The sequence below is a fragment of the Pan troglodytes genome, chromosome 11 (genome assembly GCF_028858775.2).
Source record: "Pan troglodytes isolate AG18354 chromosome 11, NHGRI_mPanTro3-v2.0_pri, whole genome shotgun sequence".
In the NCBI taxonomy this organism is placed as follows: Eukaryota; Metazoa; Chordata; class Mammalia; order Primates; family Hominidae; genus Pan; species Pan troglodytes.
In genome coordinates this window covers 26,743,246-26,767,694 of record NC_072409.2, presented here as the reverse complement: position 1 = coordinate 26,767,694, position 24,449 = coordinate 26,743,246, and the positions used below count along the sequence as shown (strand labels likewise).

The 24,449-nt window shown below is 36.0% G+C and overlaps 1 protein-coding gene across 8 annotated transcripts in view; it reads right to left on the bottom strand.

Moving 5' to 3' along the window:
• SHOC1 (shortage in chiasmata 1) overlaps positions 1-24,449 on the bottom strand; it is a 108,851-nt gene that overhangs the window by 25,029 nt on the left and 59,373 nt on the right. For 6 of the 8 annotated variants that reach the window (XM_016961425.3, XM_063788422.1, XM_063788423.1 and 3 more), the window contains 6 exons: positions 16,401-16,817; positions 12,559-12,678; positions 11,175-11,351; positions 6,952-7,056; positions 3,222-3,400; positions 1,883-1,955 (listed from right to left, as the gene is read on the bottom strand). In XM_016961425.3, the coding sequence (XP_016816914.1) occupies positions 1,883-1,955; positions 3,222-3,400; positions 6,952-7,056; positions 11,175-11,351; positions 12,559-12,678; positions 16,401-16,817 (1,071 nt within the window). The remainder of the gene's footprint in view (positions 1-1,882; positions 1,956-3,221; positions 3,401-6,951; positions 7,057-11,174; positions 11,352-12,558; positions 12,679-16,400; positions 16,818-24,449) is intronic. The other 2 variants (XM_016961426.3, XM_054658944.2) reach the window with 1 other exon arrangement.

Sequence of the window (24,449 nt, the reverse complement as noted above, 5' to 3'; positions counted from 1 at the left end):
AGGAGGCAGCCAATGGTCCCCCGGCGAAACCCCTCCTTCAAGCCTAAAGCAGCCTGAAGGCTGAAAAACCAGACTGCTGGTCCTGGATGAAGCCCAACCTTTCTTGATTGATTCTTTCTGAATAATGCACACCTGCGCACTGGGAAGACGGGATGAGGCCTTGGGAAGTTCCTGCCACTTGCAGGAGGGAGGATCCTCTCCTGTCCTCTTCCTGTGTGGTAACCTGGGATTCAATCTGTGAGATGGGGGTCTATTAACAGGAACCCCTCTCGCTTTGCTGAGTTTTTTCTTTTTTACCAAATAAATTCTGCTCCTTACTCTTCAAAGTGTCTGCGAGCCTAATCTTTTCTGGTCATGTGACAAGAGCCTGGTTTTTCTACAACAATGGTAGGGAAGGAAACTGAGGAGGATACTTAAATGATTAATGAAAATTAGAAGGCACAATTCCCTTCCAAAAAATGAAAGGATGGGTAATATAGTAGGGGTTTTTTGTATAGTCATTCAGAAAATAGGAGTGGAACTAAGAATATATAAAAAGATTGTTAAGACGTCTTAAGAGCCCAGGTAAATTTAGAGGGCATGAGTTTGTGAGTTTGTAGTAGTACCAATCTATATGACTATGTGATTCTCTCCAATAGTGCTCACCATCTCAGGTGTAGGAATAGAGAAGTTAAATGAATTGATTGATTCAGGGTTGAGGTTTAAATGAAAAGTACAATAGAAGCATAAGTCTGATTAAAGTGATAGGTCAAATCACTGAGTCTGGAAAGAAAAGGAGATGAAACAAAAAAGTAGCTAGTGGATTATAGATCTCTAAGATGTTGAAGATCATGAAAGAGCTATAGGTATAGACAAAGAGCAATGTATCAGAATTTAAAGTTCAGAGGTAGGACAGTTCTGCATTACCACAAGTTCAATGGAATAGCCAAGGAACTGAAGATGAATATAATTTTTGTTGTGGATGCCAGTGAAACTATAAGGCCAGGGTGTTGAATAAATCATTCACATTAGAAACATTAAAGACACCTAGAATAATGACAGGACTAGAAGTGTAAAGAATACCATGAGCTAGGTACACAATTGTCCATGGATGATGGGAAATGACCAGGTGGTTAGTAGATGATAAGTGGTAGAGAATGGTATGGCAATATGGCACAGCCTCAAAGGTGGAGGAATAATGTTTTGAAAATGATAATGGAAAGCAAGAAATGGCTTTCTCATCTCTATGAGGTATATATATGTAGAGAAAATTATCAGCTTTTATATGAGAGGAAGTAGTATCATGCGGAGAAAGTTGGGCTTCAGTTAAGACAAAGGAGATGAAGATAGAGAAGAGTTTGCATAACAAGCAATGGATTCTACAGCACCAAGTGGAAAGGGTTGACAGAAGGGGCAGTAGTGGGTAGAAAAGTGTAGTAAGTGAGGAAAACAGACAAGAGAACTGAAGAATTGAGAGTTGAAGAATGATACTAAAACGAGAGTCCTAGGTTCAAATCCTGACTCCCTAACTACCTGTGAGATTTGGCATGCTACATCACCTTTAGCATGAACTTTAGTTTCTTTATTTGTAAAACTGAGTTAATAAAACCTATTCATAGAATTGTAAGTAGCTAATATTATTTAGCAACTAGTAGGCAATCAATAAAATTGTCAATTATTAGTAATAACAAATACATATAAACACCTTGTAGTGTATTTATACTGCAAACTTATAGTCCAGACTGATTTAAAAGCTGGTTAGATCCCAATGAGTTATACGCTTTCAAAGGGTGAATTTCATGCTATGTTAATTATGTCTTAATTTTAAAAGCTGGTTAGATCAATACACTTTTATAAGTTCAAGCATTTGTTATCAAATGAAGCATAATTTAAAACTGCCTACCTTCTATTTTGTTAAGAATTTTAATGAGAAAATGTTTTTCACCATCTGAGTCCATTCTTATTATAATCAGTACCTAGTCAAAAATAAAAATTTCATATATATGTGGATGATTTTTCTTTTTCACAGTTTTGATACAGTGACAAAATAACAAACTTTAATTGGTTCTATGAAACTAATGACAATAAGATTACAAAGCAAATATTTCTGTTGTAAAAAATGTCAATACTTAAACTCAAGGAATATATTCTGGTAAGATCAAATATCAGTGAAGAAAATATTTTGGGGTAGGGCATTCTTAGCATTCTTCAAGTATCCCCACATATGTGACTATCAATACATAGGTTGTCTCTGTTAGTGTTAAATTCAACTCACATTTTAAATTTGTTGGAGAAAACCCGTGATCTGCTGCTATATTTTGCTACTTACCATTACAGTTTTGTGGGGGAGAGGTGGGAGAGCAAATCAGTTTCAATTTAAAATTTCTCACTTAGATTAAATTATTTTAATGACTTAAGAAAGTTATTACCCAAGAAACTATAAAGTTGCGGTTAAGAAATAGGAGGCACAGAACGAAAAATCAGAAAAAGGCCACAATTTATATCTGGATTTTTAGTGTAAACTATTTGAAATGCTTTTCTGCTTGATAAGATTTTAAAAAGCAATTTCTGTTAAAACTTCATTAATGCAACCTTTATATGCTGATGTAGGGTAGGCAAATAATTGTGAATGTAATCCGAGGCATAAACTAAATATTTGTTTTGGTGGAATCATATGAGATTCTGGCTTGGTATTTTAAAATAAATCATTGAGTTCTATTATTATGTATACTTTCATGGACTTATATAAGTACTAGACAAAATTTCTGACAATTGGAGAACCAATCCATAGGAAAACTATGCATAATAAAAATTAAAGTTTGTTTATTTAGAGACAGGGTCTGGCTCTTTTGCCCAGGCTGGAGTGCGGTGGAACAATCATGGCTCACTGCAGCCTCACCCTCCTGGGCTCAAGAGATCCTCCCACCTCAGTCTCCCTAATAGGTAGAACTACAGGTGCACACCACCACGCCTGGCTAATTAAAAAAATTTTTTTATAGAGACAAGGTCTCACTATGTTGCCCACACTGGTAAAGTATTTTTAAATTTGAGACATGAATAATGATGCAAATCATCCTTTCTATGGGTCTGATTCTGCTCTGTTACCTTATTCAAGGACTAAACCATCAAGGGACTAAGTAGTATAGACTACTTCATAATTTTAAAGTTAAATGCAAAAATGTATCTTACATCCAATTCTTACTTAAACTGATTATTTTACCGGCTTTATTCCAATACTTAACCTTAATTTGCTGTTGACTTTGCATCCAACTTAGTATCTGACATTGCAATTCTTGTATCTTGTAGTTGGTTTCAGGCTTTTTCCCCCTAATAAACTGTACAATCTCCAGCTGTCTCCAAATGTCACCCAAATAGGGGCCTAAAATGCTGTTGTAGATATCTTTTGCCTTCGACAAATATCCTATTGAAGCAAAATTAGAAAAAAATTGTCTAAGTATTTGTTTTTTAAGAAACTCTGTGGTAAAAAAGGCTTAAAGAAAATAAGTCAAAGCAGAGACAGTTAAAATTTCCTTTGTTTTCTGATTTTGATCAAAGATACTAATAAAAACTTTAAAACTGAGTGAAGCTTAAAAATATGTACCACATACTCTTTTTAAGCTGCATATATACATTAATATATGCTACACACTCTCTAAATATATAACCTATCCTGCCTCCTGGCTTGTTGAATGCTATTGCACTCTTCCTAAATCCCAGGATCTATATTTACATGGAAGTCCTGTTGAACTGCTACTTAAGTGGAATTTTCTTGGTATTTTATCTGTACAACTTTTGTACTTGATATCTGCTTATTTATGTATATCACTTAGCCTATAAGCTCTTTCAGGGTAGAACATGTGGTATTTATACATATTTAATTCATATGGCTGCTAAAACAGCAGTGCCTCATTCAGGCTCACTAAGGGCATTTTTAAACATAGATTCATCCTTGAAGGTTCATATTCAGTACATCTAGATTATGTCCTAATGATTTCTATGTCTAAAAAGCTCTCCATGTGATTCTGCTGAATTTCACCAGAGTTACCACCAGAGCACCTGGCATGGTAACTTATGTAGATCAGGTGTTTAATGAATATTTGGGTAACAAATGAAATAATAAATTTGGGTAACAAATGAAATAATAAATTAAAGAAATTTAATGTCTATGTACAAGTTTTATGTATGTGTGCATATTAATTCTATTTTTATATTAAAATTGCTAGACTGATGGGCAACTTAGAGACTGACTTACGTTCTTTCTGCCTCATCTTCAGACCTCCCCCTGATTCTCCATATTGCCATGAGAATTAACCTTTTGAAAAATAAATGTAATCCAGTAGCATCCCTGAAATTCTTTTGTGTAGCTTAAAGGGCTCTCCATGATTTGGCTTTTTCTTATTTCTCCAGGCCTAGCTCCTGCTTGCCTTCTAACTTGTCCTCTTCAATCTAACCACATGGAACTGTTGGCAACATTTCCACTGGTACATTCCTCTGGACTCTTAATTCTGCCTAGAATAGTCTTTTATACCATATCTACTTGGCAAACTGCTACTTATTTTTTTAAAAACATATCCATCTTAAGGATAATAGTCTCCATCTTTTGTGCCACTACCATATATCTCTGTTGTAATACCTATCACATTCCATAATAAATACTGAATTTATTTCTGGGTTAAAGCCCAGAAGAGAAATGCTATTATTTGAACCTAAAACTCACTACCTTGCCAGCTTGGGAGAGGGAGCAAACTGGAAGCTAGGAGAAAACACAGAATTCTGGCAGCCACACTTCCATGGATTTTTTTTTCCTCTGCCATTATACAGAGAGAAAGAAAGGACAACCTAACTTGATCTTGGCTTTCAAGAGGTATAGAGGAAAGAGAAAGCCCTCTACTAAAAATGTCCAAAGCAACTACATGATTCGTATGGCTGGATACCTGGAGATTAAGAAGTTAGTTTTCCAACAAGAATCTTACTTTTATGGTATTCCTTAAGGTAGATAAATAGTAATGCCAAAGTATGATTTAGTAAATGCATGTCTTAGAGGAACAGAAAGAATTCAGTCCAAGTATAAAGCTCTCAGTGGTCTCACTTAACTAGGGTAAATTATAGACTACACTACTTAAATATTGTTTAAGCCAACCTCCATAAATATTATTTCTTTCTTTTCTCCCTTTTTTTTTTTTTTTTTTTTTTGAGACGGAGTTTCACTCTTTTTGCCCAGGCTGGAGTGCAATGGCGCAATCTTGGCTCACTGCAGCCTGCGCCTCACGGGTTCAAGTGATCCTTCTGCCTCAGCCTCCTGAGTAGCTGGGACTACAGGTGCGCACCACCACGCCGGGCTAATTTTTGTATTTTTAGTGGAGGCAGGGTTTCACCATGTTGGCCAGGCTGGTTTTGAACTCCTGACCTCAGGTGATCCGCCCACCTCAGCCTCCCAAAGTGCTGGGATTACAGGTGTGAGCCATGGCACCCAGCCCATGAATATTATTTATTTAATCCAAGGCTTTGGTAAGTATTGAGCATACTGTACTTGTCTAGATTATGCACTTGGCCAAGTATTATTACTAAACTACAGCTATCTTTAGAAAGCCCAACATGGTGCTATTCTTTTCTTCTTCAATTAAACCACTTGAATGTTGATACTGGACCAGGTTGTCTTGTCTCCATCTTCAGACAAGTAAGGATTGGGGGCTAAGAACCCTACTTTACAGTACCTAAACAAGCATAAGTGTGTAGTGTCACATGCCCTTTTATTTAGTCACCTGACTTCATTGTGCTTCTCAGCTTCTATAATAGATTGCTAGCTCTACAAACAGTGAGATTGGTTATTACTCATGATATTAAAACAGAATTTCAGAATCTAGAATATCTGAGGTCCCACTGCTTTAGAGGGAGTACATTTATGATTCACTGCTGTTCAATATTTACCAAAACTTTGGATTAGAAAAATAATATTTATGTCTGGATCATAAATAAGAGAAAATGTCTGGGTCTTAGATCAGAGGAAATTTATTTTTACTTTATGTTTGAAATAGGTTCTAGGAACTCTAAATTATAAAACATAATTCCATAAACATACCATTGTTAAACAAGTCTAGGCTGGGTGTGGTGGCTCACGCTTGTAATCCCAGCCCTTTGGGAGGCCAAGGCGGGTGGATCACCTGAGGTCAGGAGTTCAACAGCAGCCTGGCCAACGTGGTGAAACCCTGTCTCTACTAAAAATACAAAATTAGCCAGGCATGGTGGCGGGTGCCTGTAATTCCAGCTTCTTGGGGGGCTGAGGCAGGAGAATGGCATGAAGCCAGGAGGCAGAGGTTGCAGGTTGCAGTGAGATCACACCTCTGCACACCTACCTGGGCAACAAAGCAAAACTCTGTCTCAAAAAAAAAAAAAAAAAAAGTCTAAATAATCTTGCAATAAGGGGCCTAAAGCAGTAATGTAGTAAGACAGACATTTTAATTTTGATAGGTTATAAAAAATTCCAAAATCTTAGAAATTCCAATATGTTCAAAATAGTTTGATTTTATTACCCAAGTAATTCATATACTAATATAGACATGACTAAAAAAGAAATTGGAAAAGATCTTACTCCTTATAGTTATATTTTACATAGCAAAGACTCAAAGCCACAAAAATGCAATGAGGACCCAAAATGTTTATGACAAAATGTCAAATCTCACATTAAAAAGTCATGCATGATAATGATTATACAATCAAATCTGCTAGATTAGAGAATCCTAAACCTATTTTTCTAGGTGATGACAGTGTTAAGGACAATTTCTTTTAATGAATACCAGCAGAATAAAATGTATATATTTCATTAGAATTATGTCAAAATGTATGTAATGCTTAGTATAATAGAAAAGAAGGCTACATCATTTCTTATAAGGTGTATCTTTTTCAGAAAAGTAAGTTATTTCAGATGAAATATTTAATAGGAAGAAAAGAGGAAATAAAATATTCCCCACCAACCCAATGCTGTGTCCAAGCTGCATGTTAAAAGGACATCTCTAATTGTTACCAGAAGATGTAAGAGAGCGGCATGCTTGAAAGTCATTTCTCTTTCATCAATTGTACCTAAGTAAGCAAAAATGTATTTTAAAACATAGACTATACATTACAGTTTTAGAATATGTATCAGAATCTGCCTAATAATGGGAGCTAACATTTATTATTGAGTGCTTACTATATGCCAGGCTGTATATAAGCTGGCTATTTCATTGAATCTATAACAACAATCCCATCAGACAAGTTTATTATGATCCAAATTTTATGAATGAGGAAATAGTATTAATGAAGTTAAGTAACTGTCCAAGGTCAGTGAGTGAGTAAATGGTAGAGCTGTCATTTAAACTCAGCTAACCTGAGAATTCATGCCCTTGTTGCTTCCAAAGAATATTCAGTTATTTCTACTGCTATTGGGAAAAAGAGTCAACGCTTCCCAGTTATGAAACAAGAATAAAAATAAATTGATAACTTGCCAACTGATTAAGATAAAAGTAGAGGATCATAACATGAAGAAATACCTTGAAATGGAGGTAGACACCTAGGAATATTTATTCAAAGGTATAACTCAAACAAGAGATAAACTCACAGGGACAGCCTTATTGCCTAATTGTGTTCCATTTAGTTCCAGAGCTTTTTTGGACGATAGACTGGATTTTTCTGCATATAAAAGTGAGACCAAGAGGATGGGATTCTAGACCCCCTGCCCCAATTTAACCAGAGAAGCTCTACTTTTCTTTTTCATATATTGGGATCTCATGAAATTTATTTGAACAAAGAATTCTGCTAAAAAGTTTGCAAATTGATGATCTATTCAATGAAGATCAAGGCAAATATGTAGTAGGGAATTAAGAGGGAAAGCCAATTATGGGTAGTATATTCAGCCCCTAGAAGGACTTGTGGGAACAAGTCAATCATGACCTGCAAGAGATGAGAATAGGGCAGAGAAAACATATTTGGGGAACTGGAAATGTAAAAATGCTTGGAAAATGGAGTACAGACTAGGAAACTAGTTGTGGGAAATGGTCTGACTTATTTTAATCTAGGTTTACTTAATCGTTACTTGTAGGCTTAGTTTTATCTCAACTCTGGGGCCAATGAAAGAATATTAAGTATAACAACTATTCACTTGCTCGGGATTAATGCAATATTGTTCCAATTGGATACCCAAAACCATGTCCCTTTTTTGTCCTCTATTATACTTCATACATAGTTATGCTGTATATTTTATAATAATCATCATTCTGCTCAATGATGTTCAAAACCTTTAGAAGCTCAACCCATATTCAGCTAATTTAAAACCTGAGAATTACAGGACTGAAACTATATCCAGAAGACATGAGTTTTTATTTTATATAAGTCTTGTCTTCTTTCATAAAGGCCAGTTTGCTGACAATTGTTCTTTTCTATCCAGTATAATCATTACCAGAATGCCAGCTCCCCAAAGTGTTGATCTTGATGCCTTTCTGTGGCTCAGGTATTTCAAGTAGTAAACTATGGATTAACACCTTCCTCTCAGATCAGGTATTCTATCTCAGTACTACTACTGTGACCTCGCGGTTTTGGTGACTAAAATGTTGCTCCCCTCAAAGACTGGGCACTCTGTATGGAAGAAGATTAGATTCAACTTTTTTTTCATTTGTAAAAGAGAGTTAACCTTTAAAAAATATATAGGACATCTAAGTTTAATGAATTTAGAAAACAGACTTTAAAAATAAATTAAGTAGATTCCAGGTAAGATGGAGTAAGGACACTCCACCCTGTCTCTTCCACTGAATACAACTATAAACACAAAACAGAATACATGAAACAGCTATCTGAAAACTCTAAAAGGTAAATGGTAGCAAGTGGACTGGGGAAAGAGACCAGATTTCAAAATGCCACCAAACAAGTGGTGAGTTTCCTATTTTTTCCGCTTCTTGTATTTACTGGCTTAGACTAAAACAGCCCAAGGCCCAGAAGTGATTACCACCATGTGGACAGAAAGAGCTCTAAGAGAAGTCCTCATTTTGTCTAACATAGAAAACTAGGTTGATGTTTTTTGCTTTCAGCATTTTCAAAATGTTACTCATTGTCTTTGCATTTATATTATTTATGTCAAAAAATCTCATGTCACCCTTATCTTTGTTTCCTGCATGTGGCATGTCTTTTTGTTCCTCTGGCTCCTCCTACAGTTCTCTTTTTATTATTGGCTTTGAGTAATTTGATTATGTGGACCTTCTTTGTGTCTCTTGTACTAAGTGTTCATTGAGATTTTTGCATCTGTGGGTTTGTAGTTTTCATTAAGTTTAGAAAGATTTCAGTCATTATTTCTTCAAATATTTTTTCCATTTACTCACTTTTCTCCACTCTTTTGAGAATGCTAATTACAGTATGTTAGGCTACTTTAAGTTGTTCCACAGCCTACTGATGCCTTCTTTTATTTCTTTTTCATTCTTTCATGCTTTACAGTTTTTGCAGAGTGATTGTTTCTATTACTGTGCTTTCAAGTTAACTAATTTTTTCTTCTGCAATATTTAATCTGCCATTAATCGCATCCACTATATTTTTCATCTCATGCATTGCAGTTTAGACTCTAGAAGTTTGATTTAGGTCTTTTTAAATGTCTCTAACTTTTCAAACATACAGAAAACAGTAATAAGAAGTATCAGTGTCCTTTTCTGGTCATTCTAATGTCTTTGTTGATTCTGGGTTTGTTTTGATTTATTATTCTCATTATGGATTGTACTTTCCTGCCTCTTTGTATACTTCATGATCTTATTGGATGCCAGACATTGTGACTGTTACCTTGTTGGGTATTCTTGTATTCATATCAATCCTCTTGTGCTTTATGATGGGATGCAACTAAGTTCCTTGGAGATAGTTTGATCCTTGGGGTATTGCTTTGTGATTTGTTAGGCAGGTTCAGAGCAGTGCTAAGTCTAGGGATAATTATCCCCCACTACTGAGGCAAGATTTTTCTGAGTATTCTCCTTAATCCTCTATGAATTACGAGTTTTTCTAGTCTAGCTGGTGGGAACAGCCACTATTCCTGCCCTGTGTGAATGCAGCATAGTAGTCCCTCTAGTCCTTTCAAATGGTTTGTTTCTCCAACTCCAGGTAGTTTCCTTACATATATTCTTTGTTTGTTTGTTTTTGTTTTTGTTTTGAGATGAAGTCTCACTCTGTTACCCAGGCTGGAATGCAGTGGTGTGATCTCAGCTCACTGCAACCTCTGCCTCCCAGGTTCAAGCGATTCTCTTGCCTCAGCCTCCCAAATAGCCAGGATTACAGGTGCCCACCACCACACCAGGCTAATTATTGCATTTTTAGTAGAGATGGGGTTTCACCATGTTGGCTAGGCTGGTCTCGAACTCCTGACCTCAGATAATCCACCCGCCTTGGCCTCCCAAAGTGCTGGGATTACAGGCATGAGTCACTGCACCTGGCCACCTCACATATATTCTTTGATCAATCATCTGCTGAATACTCGAGGGAGAGGCTCTGCACAATTCTATACTCTCTGTGCGAAGCTCTCTGCTCTCTAACATTCTATTTTGAACTCTTATCTGTCTTGGTCTCCCTGGACTCTTACCTCCTGTTTCCTCAACTTAAATTGTCTACCAGGCTCTGCCTCAGGTAACTCTCCCTACACCACAGCCTGCCAATTCTTTCAAGGCAGTTAGCTAGGGTAATGGTAGGGCTCATTTCCTCTCTCTCAGGAACCACTGTTCTTCACTGCCTGATGTCCAGGGTCTTAAAAACTGGTTTAATGTATTTTATCTTTGTCTTTTTTGTTGTTATTTCTGGTAGGAGGGTAAATCTAGTCCCTGTTACTCCATCTTGGCAGAAATTAAAAGTCTAGGATTGACTTTAATTAATCTAGTTTTTGACCTCCTTTTTTGGGAGGAGACTGAGTGGTTCATATGCTGACAATAATAAAGTTAATTTAATTTCTGCAATAGGAATCTGTCAAGTAATATATGTCAATTAGGAGCTTCACTGAGAAGTAATGCCAGGTGATATTTCTTACCTTTTTCTCTACTTAGCTGATCCTCCAGTATTGGTTTGGCTGGGTATCACAAGCTGAATTACAGTCATGCCACCATCTATGACTAATTTCTGAATCTTCTATACCCAATTTTTACTAATTTGATACAATAATTTCTAAGCATATCTTTTTAAATAATGTGACTTTTATTTGCACTCACCTTGGTGAACAGCATCACTTACTACTTTTTCTTGTTCCTTTAAGAGAAACCTTGTTTGGTCAAAAATAACAGTGGCAAATTTCCAATTAGCAGTAGGGAGGGTACACAAGGATACAAGATTTTTTAAGATAGGAGAAGCTGCTGCTTCGAGGAGGCAAAATGCTTGGCACTGGCTATCTGTAAAAATAAAAGCATTAATGGCAGTGTTTTAATAAAGATGGTATGCTCTTTTTGATGAACCAATTAAATGTTATTTCGTGGAGATCCGAACTTCTATCTGAATTATTTTCTGAGTTAAAAATAATGAGATTGTATAAAAACTTATTTTAAGATATTTATTCTAAATAAACTAATACAAACAAACATGGAATTATATAATTTTATGGCTATATTATTTATTTATTTATTCATTGAGACAGAGTCTTGCTCTGTTGCCAGGCTGGAGTGTAGTGGCACCATCTCGGCTCACTGCAACCTCCGCCTCCCGGATTCAAGCTATTCTCCTGCCTCAGCCTCCTGAGTAGCTGGGACTATAGGCGTGCACCACCATGCCCAGCTAATTTTTGTTTCATCATATTGTCCAGGATGGTCTCGATCTCTTGACCTCATGATCCGCCCACCTCGGCCTCCCAAAGTGCTGGAATTACAGGTGTGAGCCACCGCGCCTGGCCTATATTATTTATTAGAGAGGATTTATTCCATAATTAACTTGACATGGCAAATATAAAGACCCACATAACGTGAACTGCATTTTTTTCTTTGCCATTCTCCACTGTTAGCATATGATCTTAAGCCAAACAATGAAAAATTTTTTCCAGTTATCACTAGAATAACATTATTTAAAGATTTGCATAATCATCTAGAGACCAAAAGAATGAAAAGATACTTGAGAACCTGGGTCATATTTCCTTATTGATTTTAATAATGAATCTGATGTTCTTAAGCAGGTTGTTCTTTAGGAGTCAAAGAATACTCTTCTTTATAGCATAACAAAAAAAATCAATATAGGAATCAATAGAAACTTATTTACATCACTCTGATAGCAGGTAAGAGAACAGAGAGAGCATGATTAGCAGTTCATTTTCCAGACTGGGCAGAAGAGTCCGAGGAGGTACAGTTGTTCTCAGATTGATATAGGGAAGCAGCCGCAGTTTAAATGAAAGAAGAAATAACACTGAGTCGCTTGGGTAGGGCAATGGGGAGAGGCAGGGGTAGTGAACAGGGCATTCCAGGTTGGGATATAACTTGAAAGTAGGAGTGGAATGAAGAAATATCTGAAACAAGTGAAGAAAATGACATGGAAAATGAGGTATGTCCTAGCTATCTAGGAAAGGACTTTCAAACTAAGCAAATCTGAAATGCATTTTAAAAGCATATAACATACCTGACGCTTGAATTTCAATGACATTATCTGTTCCCCTTTCCTGATTTATTTCCTCCAGGGTTTTATTAATATGAGCAATAGGACTTTCTTCTTGAAGTGTCAAAGAACATGCTTCTTTATCTTGAAATTCCAATAAAAAATATAAATTTTTGTTGTTCAAGAGAAACTTAATGTTGTTTTACCTTAATTTTTTTCTAAAATATGATCACAGTTGTTAAATTTCTTCATTGAAACACATCAGTATTAAAGTGAACAACTATTCAGATCAATGGAACTAACACTGCTAGGTAGGAAGATGAATGGTAAAAATGGAAAAACCTTTGGTATCAGATCAGTATTTTGAATTCAGTTCTGACTCAGTTTCCTCATATGTAAAATATGGATAAATATATCTGCTTTAAACACCAAGTACAGCTTCTGACACAGAAGGTATGTACCGTTCTACTTAATTTCTCTGTGACTTTCCACATACCCTTTCTTCTACTACTAACCCTCTCCTCTGTCCCAAACCTTCCCTATTTCCATCTTTTTTTAACCAGGCAATTCTTTTTCTTTTCTTTTTTTTAAGACAGTGTCTCCCTCTGTCGCCCAGGCTGGAATGCATTGGTATGATCAGGGCTCACTGCAGCCTTGACCTCTTGGGCTCAAGCAATCCTCCCACCTCAGCCTCCCAAGTAGCTGGGAGCACAGGCATGCACCACCATCCTGGGCTAATTTATTTTTTAAATTTATTATTATTATTATTTTGGTAGAGATAGGGTCTCCCTGTGTTGTCCAGGCTGGTCTCAAACTCCTGGGCTCAAGGGATCTGCCTACCCAAAGTGCTGGGATTACAGGCATGAGCTACCATGCCTGACCTGGGCCTAGTCTTACTGCTGCACCCTGCAGGTCTCAGGCATCTTCTAAAAAAAGTCATATGTAACTGCCCACCCTACTTCCAGGCCAGCAAAGGGCTCCTCCTTTTGTTTCTTCAGCACTCTGTGAAGACTTCTTTACTGGTACTTGCCACATTGAATTGAAATGATCTATCTGCATATCTGACCTACTTTATCATACTGTGAGCTTCTCAAGGTCAGCAACAGCATCATATTTATCTCTAATATGTAATTTAGTGCCAGGCGCAAAGTATCTAATAAATGTTAGTTTTTTTTCTGTCCTAGGTATTACAGAGGATTTCTTCTTTCCTAAGTATTATAGAGGATTTACACACAAACACAGATACACATAAAAATCTAGTTATTTTAACCATATAGTAGTATTATCCATCAGTAATATGATTACAAAATAATTCCAGAAACACATTACTATCTTTACATACATGGTTAAAAATATAATAATGGACTATATTCTAAACTAGATTAAAATGCTATTTTCAAGTAATACTTTCAATTAACCATAACTAATTAGAATAGATATGATCAAATAATATTAATTATTAAAATTTTTGAGGGGGTCTAAGAATTTATAGTATTTCTTGCCTCTGAGTTAACTGTAAAATAAGACAAAAAGTAAAATGTACACCAAAATATTAAGGCAGGGTCTCCTTCTGTCACCCAGGCTGGAGTGCATTGGTATGATCTATTAAAGGCTAAGTTGGGGAATAGAATTTAGTTTGAGAGTCAAATGAGCTTGCTAACTAAACATCAGAATTAGACAGAGTTACCCACCCAGTCCTAGGGTATGCTGGACTGGGATAGGATAGCCCACTGGGTCCAGGGAGGGCGGGGGAGGTCAGGGGCACTGCCCAGAAAAGAGTCAGGACATAGAAAAACCAAGGAGAATTCCTGTTCTTCTTGGGCAACCATTCCCACAGCTTATGTCCAATTTATTATTTTGACTTACAATTCAGATCATTCTTTCCATCCCCTCTGGAGAGATGTATAAAAAGGCAAAGAGGCCAGGAACTTAACACTTAATTGAGGAAACATCAGGAGTACAGAAGCATTCCCTCATAACATTAATGTTCTTTTAATTGTTTAGTAAATGAATGGCTAATTTTTTAAATAAGAAAAGATAAAATAATATTTAAAGATTTCAGAATTTTGTGATCTTTTCTATTTTTATTCTTTTTTACATTTCCTCATTTCTTGCTGCTTTCCCTCACTTTCTGTTGATAATATACCCTATCATAAGCCATTATCACCACTATGGCAACCAGAAGATGTCAGTGTTAATTTTGGGGTGGATTCCTTTTTTGTACCAAATATAAATAGAATCAGAAAACATGAACAAATCTGAGAATAACAAATCTTTGAAAAATTCTTATTTTTGTATCACATTTATAAAATAATTATTTATATTTTGCTTATTTTTATGCAGAAGCGATGCTTGAATTATGGTCCAAATATTGGTTAGAAAAAGCTCAGTTACACACAGAATTGTCATCTGGTAAGGTAAGTTATAAGGTGGCCAAACTATTACATAAAAAGTAACTTTAAGTTGAATATGTAGAAATAGAAAAGATCACAAAATTCTGAAATCTTTAAATATTATTCTGCATTTTTACCATGAGAAATGCACTGATTGACACAGTAATATTACTTTTTAAAAAATGACAGCTCACCATAACCTCAAACTCCTGGGCTAAGGCATCTGCCCACCTCAGCCTCCTGAGTAGCTGAGATCACATGTGTGTGCCACCACACTTGGCTTATTTTAGAGATGCGGTCTCATTATGTTGCTCAGGCCGGTCTCAAACTCTTGGCCTCAAACAATCCTCCTGCCTCGGCCTTCCAAAGTTCTGGGATTAGAGGTGTGAGCCACCATGCCCAGCCCCAGTAATATTACTTTAAGCAGATTTATAAAAGGCTGTCACATCTTTTGGAAAAATAAATATACCCATCATGACATTAAGAACTGAAGATCTTGTGTCTATTAATAGTATATGAGACAGTAAGACCTAACTGTCTCTAAGTCACATAAATATTTTTGTATTCTTTAACTGCGAAATGCGGTAATACTACCTACTTTGATTCCTCAACAATGTTTCTAAACAGATCAAATATGACAATATATGTAAAAGTGCTTTATAAAGCATAAAGATACCTGTATTTATGATAATATTATTAACCTTATGAAGAAAGAAAGAATAGGATTTATCAAACAAATTGATCATTAGAAAATATTTCTGGTGTTTCTGAATGTAACAATATATAAATATCAAAAGTTTCCAATGTCCCTAGTCATTAGGTTGCATCAATGTGTACTGGATTTTAGGAATAAACAATAGCAGCCAATAAAAAAAAATATTGTTGTATTTATTTCATCAGGGTAACCTATGTCAAACTTATTCTGGAATGCCTATTTTATTTTTATGAGAAGTAAAATGATATGACACATTATATTGCCTTTGATGTGGCTGTAAGCAGTGAATATAAGACAGTTACAACTCAAACAGAAACTGTTAGGTAATGTTAGAAAGAAACAATTAAGTAGACAGAAAGTTTTCTTTCAAGTACACATAAAAATATAATTTAAAATACTGAGACAGGACTGACAGCTAAAAGAGAAAAAAGAATGCAGAATTGACCAACAAAAGTTAGGATACTATGAATTTGTAAGGCCATGTTGTAGAAAGCAAGTTTTACAAATAGTGGCTTTTGTTATAAATTCAAATGCATTTTTAGACTTTTTGAAACATACGTATCTGTATCTAAATCATGCCTATATACCCATATCTATCTGTATACAAGAAGTATCAAGAATCAATGACATTTTCCTTGACTACAAAAAATAACATAACTTTATCTAGAAGAACTTTATCTCCTTGCCTTCTATAATAAATTATGTACTTAGTCCTTGAGCCTACCATATCTATGGCAAAATATTATTAAATTACCTACCATGTTTTTCATCACTGTTTGTGACTTCAGTCTTTGAGGTGCAAGTCTTATATTTATTTCGCAGCATAATAAAGTCATTCAAAAGGTCCAAATCATTCTCTTGTTTTTTGCCATGTTCAAAAGATGCTTTTTTAATTATTGAAGAGGAAGGTAATTTAATAGATGGTCCTGTGCAGTCAAGTTCAAAGTGATCGTTATTTTCTTTCTTTTGGATTATTCTGTTTACTGGTTCTTGGTGATTCTTTGGTTTTTCTTCTTTTGCTGCTCCTTTATCAGAGAAATAGTCATCAGAAAAACATAGATCTGGTACTTCTTTTGCCAGAGATGGACTCTTTTGTGGAAGTGATAAATGAGCATTTGTAGATTTTTCATCAATAAGTGCAATAGGTGAAGAACGACTTTTATGTTCTAGACATGCTGAAAACAGAAAATAAAAACACACAAGTAACTTCCACACCTAAACAAGTGTTCTATTAGGTATTTGAATAACTTTTAGTTGTGGTTTCTTATTAATGTAATTTGATCTTTACGAGCACTTTGTTTACTGCTTTGAAAATCAATTTTTGGTCTGAATAAAATAAATTTTTAAAAAGGATCAAAATTTAGCACCCTTTTTCTTACTATAGGAGCTAGTTTACCAAGCAAAGAAGACATTCCAGTAAAGCCCTTTTGCTGATAGGCTTATGAATCATACCCTTGCAGGTAACAGTTACTCCATGGGTCAAACACTTACCTACCAGGAAAGCCACAATGGAAAAAAATACTTGCAATACATATAACTTACAAAGGACTGTATCCAAAATATATAAAGAACTCCTTATAACTCTATATTTGAAAAGGAACCCAATTAAAAATTTGGCAAAAGACTTGAACAATAGTTCACATAAGATATGCATATTCTACAAAATAGATGAATCTTGAAAACATGCTACATGAAAGAAGTGTCACAAAAGGCCACATATTGTATGATTCCATTTATATAAAATGTCCAGAAAAGGCAAATCTATAGAGAGAGAACAGTGGTTCCAGAGCTGAGTAAAATGGGGAGTGACCACTAATGGGTACAGGATTTCTTTTGGGGATGGTACAAGTTTTCTAAAACGGTTTGTGGTGATGATTGCACAACTCTGGGCTTATATTAAAAACCATAGAATGGTTTACTTTAAATGAGTCAATTGTATGGTACGTGAAATGTATCTTGATAAAGCTGTTACAGGAATACCTCAGAGATATTGTGGGTTCAGTTCTCGACCATCACAATAAAGTAAATATGTTAAGGTGAGTCACACAAATGTTTTGATTTCCCAGTACAAATGTAAAAGTTATGTTTATGCTATACTGCAGTGTATTGTGTACAATAGCATTATGTCTAAACAAACAAGTACATACTTTAATTTTAAAATACTTTATTGCCAAAAAATGCTAATGATCATCTGAGCCTTTACTAAGTCATAAACTTTTTGCAAAGGTGGGGGGGTCTTTTTTCTTTTTTTTTCTTTTTGAGACATGGTCCTCCTCTGTAGCCCAGGCTGGAATGCAGTGCCACAATCATAGCTCACTGCAACCTCCAACTCCTGGGCCCAAGCAGTCCTCCCACCAGCTGAGACTACAGGTGCGTACCACCATGCCAGGCTTTTATTTTTATTTTTATTTTTATTTTTAGGAGAGACAAAGTTTTGCTATGTTGCCGAGGCTGATCTTGAACTCTTGGGCTCAAGTAATCCTCCCACATTGGCCTCCCAAGTGCTGGAATTACAGGTGAAAGCCACTGTGCCCGGCTAGGGGGTCTTGTCTCAATGTTGACAGCTGCTGACTGTCAGAGTGGTGGTTGCTAAAGGTTGGTGTGGCTGTGGAAATTTCTTAAACTAAGACAACAATGAAGTTTGCCACACTGACTGACTTTTCTTTTCACGAAAGATTTTTCTGTAGCATGTGCTGTTTGACAGCATTTACCCAGAGTAGAACTTCTTTCAAAATTGGAGTCAAGGTCAGGAGCGTGGCTCATGCCTATAATCCCAGCACTTTGGGAAGGCCGAGGCAGGCGGATCACGAGGTCAAGAGATCGAGACCATCCTGGCCAACATGGTGAAACCTGTCTCTACTAAAAATACAAAAATTAGCTGGGCATGGTGGCGCATGCCTGTAGTCCCAGCTACTCAGGAGGCTGAGGCAGGAGAATTGCTTGAACCTGAGAGGCGGAGGGTACAGTGAGCCAAGATCATGCTACTGCACTTCAGCCTGGTGAGAGTGAGACTTGGTCTCAAAAAAAAAAAAAAATTGGAGTCAATCCTCTCCAACCCTGCCACTACTTTATCAACTATGTTTATGGAATATTCCAAATCCTTTGTTGTCATTACAACAATGTTCACAGAATCTTCACCAGGGACAGATTCTATCTCAAGAAACCATTTTCTTTGCCCATCCATAAGAAACAACTCCTCATTTGTTCAAGTTTTGGCATGAGATTGCAGCAATTCAACCACACCTTCAGGCTCCACTTCTAATTCTAGTTTTCTTGCTATTTCCACCATATCTGTAGTTACGTACTTGCACCACTAAAGTCTTGAACCCTTCAAAATCATCCATGAAGGTTCAAATCAACTTTTTTCTATCTTGCTAATGTTGATATTTTGGCCTCCTCCCAAGAATAAGGAATGTTCTTAATGGCATCTAGAATGGTGAATCCTTTCTCAAAAGTATTTCAATTGACTTTGACTAGATCCATCAGAGGAATCACTATCTATGGCAGCTCTGGCCTTATGAAATGTATTTCTTAAATAATAACACTAGAAAGTAGAAATGACTCCTTGATCCATGGGCTGCAGAATGGATGTTGTGTTAGCAGACATGAAAACAACATTAATCTTCTTGTATATCTCCATCAGAGCTCTTGAATGACCAGGTACACTGTCAATGAGCAGTAATATTTTGAAAGGAATCTTTTTTTCTGAGTAGTAGGTCTCAACGGTGGCCTTAAAATATTGTAAGCCATGCTGTAAACAGATGTGCTATCATTCTGGCTTTGTTGTTCCATTTATAGAGCACAGAAAGTGTAGACTTATCATAATTCTTAAGGGCCTTAGGATTTTCAGAATGGTAAATGAGCTTTGGCTTCAACAGTCAACAGCTGCATTAGCCCCTAATAGGAGTGTCAGCCTGCCCTTTGAAGCTCTGAAGCCAGACATTGACTGCTCCCTACTAGCTATAAAAGTCCTAGATAACACTTTCTTCAAATAGAACGCTGTTTCATCTACATTGAATATCTGTTGTTTAGTGTAGCCATCTTCATCAATAATATTGGCCAGATCTTCAGGATAACTTGCTGCAGCTTCTACATTTGCACTTGTTGCTTCACCTTGTACTTTTATGTTACGGAGATGACTTTTTTCCTTAAACTTCATGAACCAATCTCTGTTAGCTTCAAACTTCTATAGCTCCTTACCTTTCTCAGCCTTCATAGAATCAAAAGGAGTTAGAGCCTTGCATTGTACTGGGCTTTGGCTTAAGGGAATATTGTGGCTGGTTTGATCTATCTAGACCACTCAAACCCTCTCCATATTAGCAATAAGGCTATTTAACTTTCTTATCATTTGTGTGTTCACTAAAGTAGCACTTTTAATTTCCTTCAGGAATTTTTCCTTTGCATTCACAACTTGGCAACTGGCCAAAAGCAAGAGACCTAGCTTTTGGCCTAGGTCGGTTCTCAACATACCATTCTCACTTAATCATTTCTAGCCTTTGATTTAAAGTGAGAGTTGTGCAACTCCTCCTTTCACTTGAAGACTTACAGGCCACTGTAGGGTTATTAATTGGCCTAATTTTAGTATCGTTGTGTCTCGACAGACATAGAGTGGGCCAAGGAAAGGGACAGAGATGAGGGAACAGCTGGTTAGTGGAGCAGTCAGAACACACACATTTATTAATTCAATTCACTTTTTTGTATGCGCAGGGTCTATGGCACCCCAAAACAATTACAAAATTAAAATCAAGGTAACTGAGCACAGATAACTATAACAGATATAATAATAAGAAAAAAATACTTACTATTGTGATAATTACCAAAATGTGACAGAGACACAAAGTGAGCACGTTCTTCAAATATCCATATAATGTATTAAATCTATAAAATTATGTAAAGTCTTTATTGTGATATATAACTAATGAGATTAAAATAAAACATATCATTCATATTTTATATTTTTGATATCTAATAAATTATGATGATAATTCTAAAGTTGGAAATGCTGTTGGAAAATGGCTGCAAAAGAATTGCTTGATACAAGATTGCCACAAAACTTCCATTTGTAAAAGACACAATTATCTGTGAAGCACCATAAAGTGAAGTACAATAAAATGAGATGTGCCTGTATTTTTTTTTAAATTATATACAAATGGCCAATGAACATGTAATAAGATGCCCAACATCATTAGTCAGCAGGGAAATAGAATTAAAACCACAATGAAATAACCACAACACACCCATTAGAATGATTAAAATTTAAAATACTGCCAATACCAAGTGTTAGCAAGGATATGCGGTAACTGGATCTCTCACACATTGCTGGTGAAAATGTGCAATGGTGAAATTACTTTGTAATTTATAAAAGTAAACATACACATAAGACTCAGCAATCTGACTCCTAGATATTCACTCAAGAGAAATGATAATGTGTGGCCTGGCACGGTGGCTCACACCTGTAATCCCAGTACTTTGGCTGGACCAGATGGGAGGATTGCTTGAGACCAAGAGATTGAGACCTCATCTCTAATTAATTTTTAAAAAATAAAAAAAATTTAAAGAGAGAAATAACATGTTTCCACAAAAAGACTTGCACAAAAATATTTATAACTTTTATTCACAATAATAAAAAACTGGGGGAAAAGCACAGGGGAATTGATAAACAAACTGTGGTATATCCATACAATGAAAAATTTTTTAACAATAAAAATAAATGAACTAGTGATACACAACATCATGAATGAATCTCAGAAATGTTATGCTCAGTGGAAGAAGGCAGACACAAACAAACTTATACTATTTCATTCCGTAAGTGAAATTCTAGGATAGGGGAAACATATAATACATAGTGACAGAAAGTATACCAGTGGTCGTCAAGGACCAGGGGGGTAGGTTAGTGAGGAGGAGAGGTGGGATGGAAGGAGAATGACTGCAAAGGGGCATAAATAAACGTTTTTATGATAGAAATACTCTGCATCTTAATTGTAGTGGTAGTTTCACAGGCATATACTTGTCAAAATTCATCAAACTGTACAGTTAAAATAGGTGCAGTCTTCCTGGATTGGCAACATTTGTGTATATTATGATGTATCAGTGACAAAAGAGTAGTGCATCCTGGGGACAATGAAATCTTCACATTTGGAGCCTTCCTACATTCCATCATAAGCATCTCTTTTATTGGCTCATTCTAATATGTGTCCTTTCCCTTAATAAACCATATCTGTGAGTGCATAAAAATAAAACAGGTGCAGTTCATTTTATGTAAATTATACTTCATAAAATTGATTTGGAAAAAAAACAAATGCCTATAGGGCCAACTAAAGAATGTAAATTAGTAAAATGTATGGCTATGGCTTAAATCACAATCTTTGCTTGTATAGATGAACTTTGTATTATTTCCTTCCAAAATGTAGTTTATAACTTTTTTTTTTGCTTTTATTAGAGGTATTGGTATAAGAAACATTTTACTTTCCTCTTAACTATACCTAAATGTAAGACAAAAGGGTCAGATGTCAAGTAACAACAGGACTCAATTTGTAAGTCCTGGGAACTACGGCGAGCTGGAGAGTGCATGGTCTGTCTAATGTGGTAAGCTGCTAACGCCTCCAGCCAATTGTTGCCATATCAGAATCTGAGTCCAATTTTTGGAATTTAAAAAATAAATTCAAAATACAGATTATATATGTGAAATCTGCCAAATTTTAAATGTTGGTAACTGGCTGGGCACGGTGGCTCATGCCTATAATCTCAGCACTTTGGGATGCCAAGGCGGGCGTATCACCTGAGGTCAGCAGTTTGAGACCAGCTTGGCCAACATGGTGAAACCCCATCTCTACTAAAAATACAAAAATTAGCCAGGCACGGTGGTGCCTGGCTGTAGTCCCAGCTACTCGAGAGGCTGAGGCAGGAGAATTGCATGAACCCAGGAGGTAGAGGTTGCAGTGAGCTGAGATCACGCCAACCTGGGCAACAGAGCAAGACTCTGTCTCAAAAAAAAAAAAAAAAGTTGTTAACTAATTAAAACACCATATGAGTCAATAATATGTGGGCTGAATAAGATCCGAGTGCCACTTTTCAGATATTCTCTAGTGGTAATCTGGTATGTTCAGCAGGTGAATAGAAACTGTTTATTATTTCAGTTTTCTCATTATTTTCCTTTATTATTCTCTCTTTAAGCACCCCTACCCTGACCACTTGGCATGGGTTCCAGATATAGTTATTGCTACTTAAACTTCAGAATTATACTGCTATACATTTAATTACACTGTTAAACATTCTTTTTTTACAAATTGAAGTTTTGTGGCAATCTTGCATCAAGCAAACGTATTGCTATCATTTTCCAACAGCATTTCCAACTTCAGAATTATCATAATAATTTATGGGATATCAAGAATATCAAATACGAATGATATGTTTTATTTTAATCTCAAATTAGTTACAAATCACAATAAAGACTTTACATAGTTTTATAGATTTAATACATTATATGGATATTTCAAGACCTCATAAAGTCTTCTCCCTTTTCTTTGTCTACTAACCTGACCTAATCTTATTTAACATTCTTATTCCACCGTGGGTACCATCTAGGCCTAAGATGGACTGGTGTGTATTTGCTTGATATTGTCTGTTTATCTGTTCTCTTTCCTAGCCAACCAAATATCTTTGTCTTCTGTCTTTCTAAAAAATTTATTTTACATCCCTTATTGTTCTTTTTATAAGGAATATTCAAGAAGTAAGAAAGCAGATTTTCTTAGGTTACCTTTGAACCTGGAATTTGTGTTACCACTGTGGTTATATTACTAGTGAGCCACAGGAGTACACTATAGAAATGAGTGGAAACAGAGACAGGGATATGATGACAGTTAATTGTCTATCATATATTTATCCCAAGGAGCACTTATACATCTGTTATATATTTTGGTATTTGCTATTTGTAGTTTTTTGTGATTAAAAAAATAATTTGAACTTTTTATTTTAGATTTAGGAGTACATGGGCAGGTTTGTTACCTGGGTATATTGCATGATGCTGAGGTTTGGGCTATGACTGATCCCATCACCCAGGTACTGAGCATAGTACTCAATAGTTAGTTTTTCAACCCCTTCCCCCACTTCCCTCCTCTAGTAGCCCCCAGTTTCTATTGTTGCCATCTTTATGTCTATGAATACCCAATGTTTAGCTCCCACTAGAACATGCAGTATTTGGTTTTCTATTCCTGAGTTAATTCACTTAAGATCATGGCCTCCAGCTGCATCCATGTCACTGCAAAGGACATGATTTCATTCTTCTTTATGGTTGGGTACTATTCCATGTTGTGTATGTACCACATTTTTTTTTTATACTTTAAGTTCTGGGATACATGTGCAGAATGTGTAGGTTTGTTACATAGGTATATACATGTTATGGTGGTTTGCTGCACCCATCAACCCTTCATTTACGTTAGGTATTTCTCCTAATGTTATCCCTCCGTTAGCCCCCAACCCCACAACAGGCCCTGGTGTGTGATGTTCCCCTCCCTGTGTCCATGTGTTCTCATTGTTCAACTCTCACTTTTGAGTGAGAATATGTCATGTTTGATTTTCTGTTCCTGTGTTAGTTTGCTGAGAATGATGGTTTCCAGCCTCATCCATGTCTCTGCAAAGGACATAAAACTCATCCTTTTTTATGGCTGCATAGTATTCCATGGTGTATAAGTACCACATTTTCTTTATCCAGTCTATCATTGATGGGCATTTGGGTTGGTTCCAAGTCTTTGCTATTGTGAATAGTGCCACAATGAACATACGTGTGCACGTGTCTTTATAGCAGAATG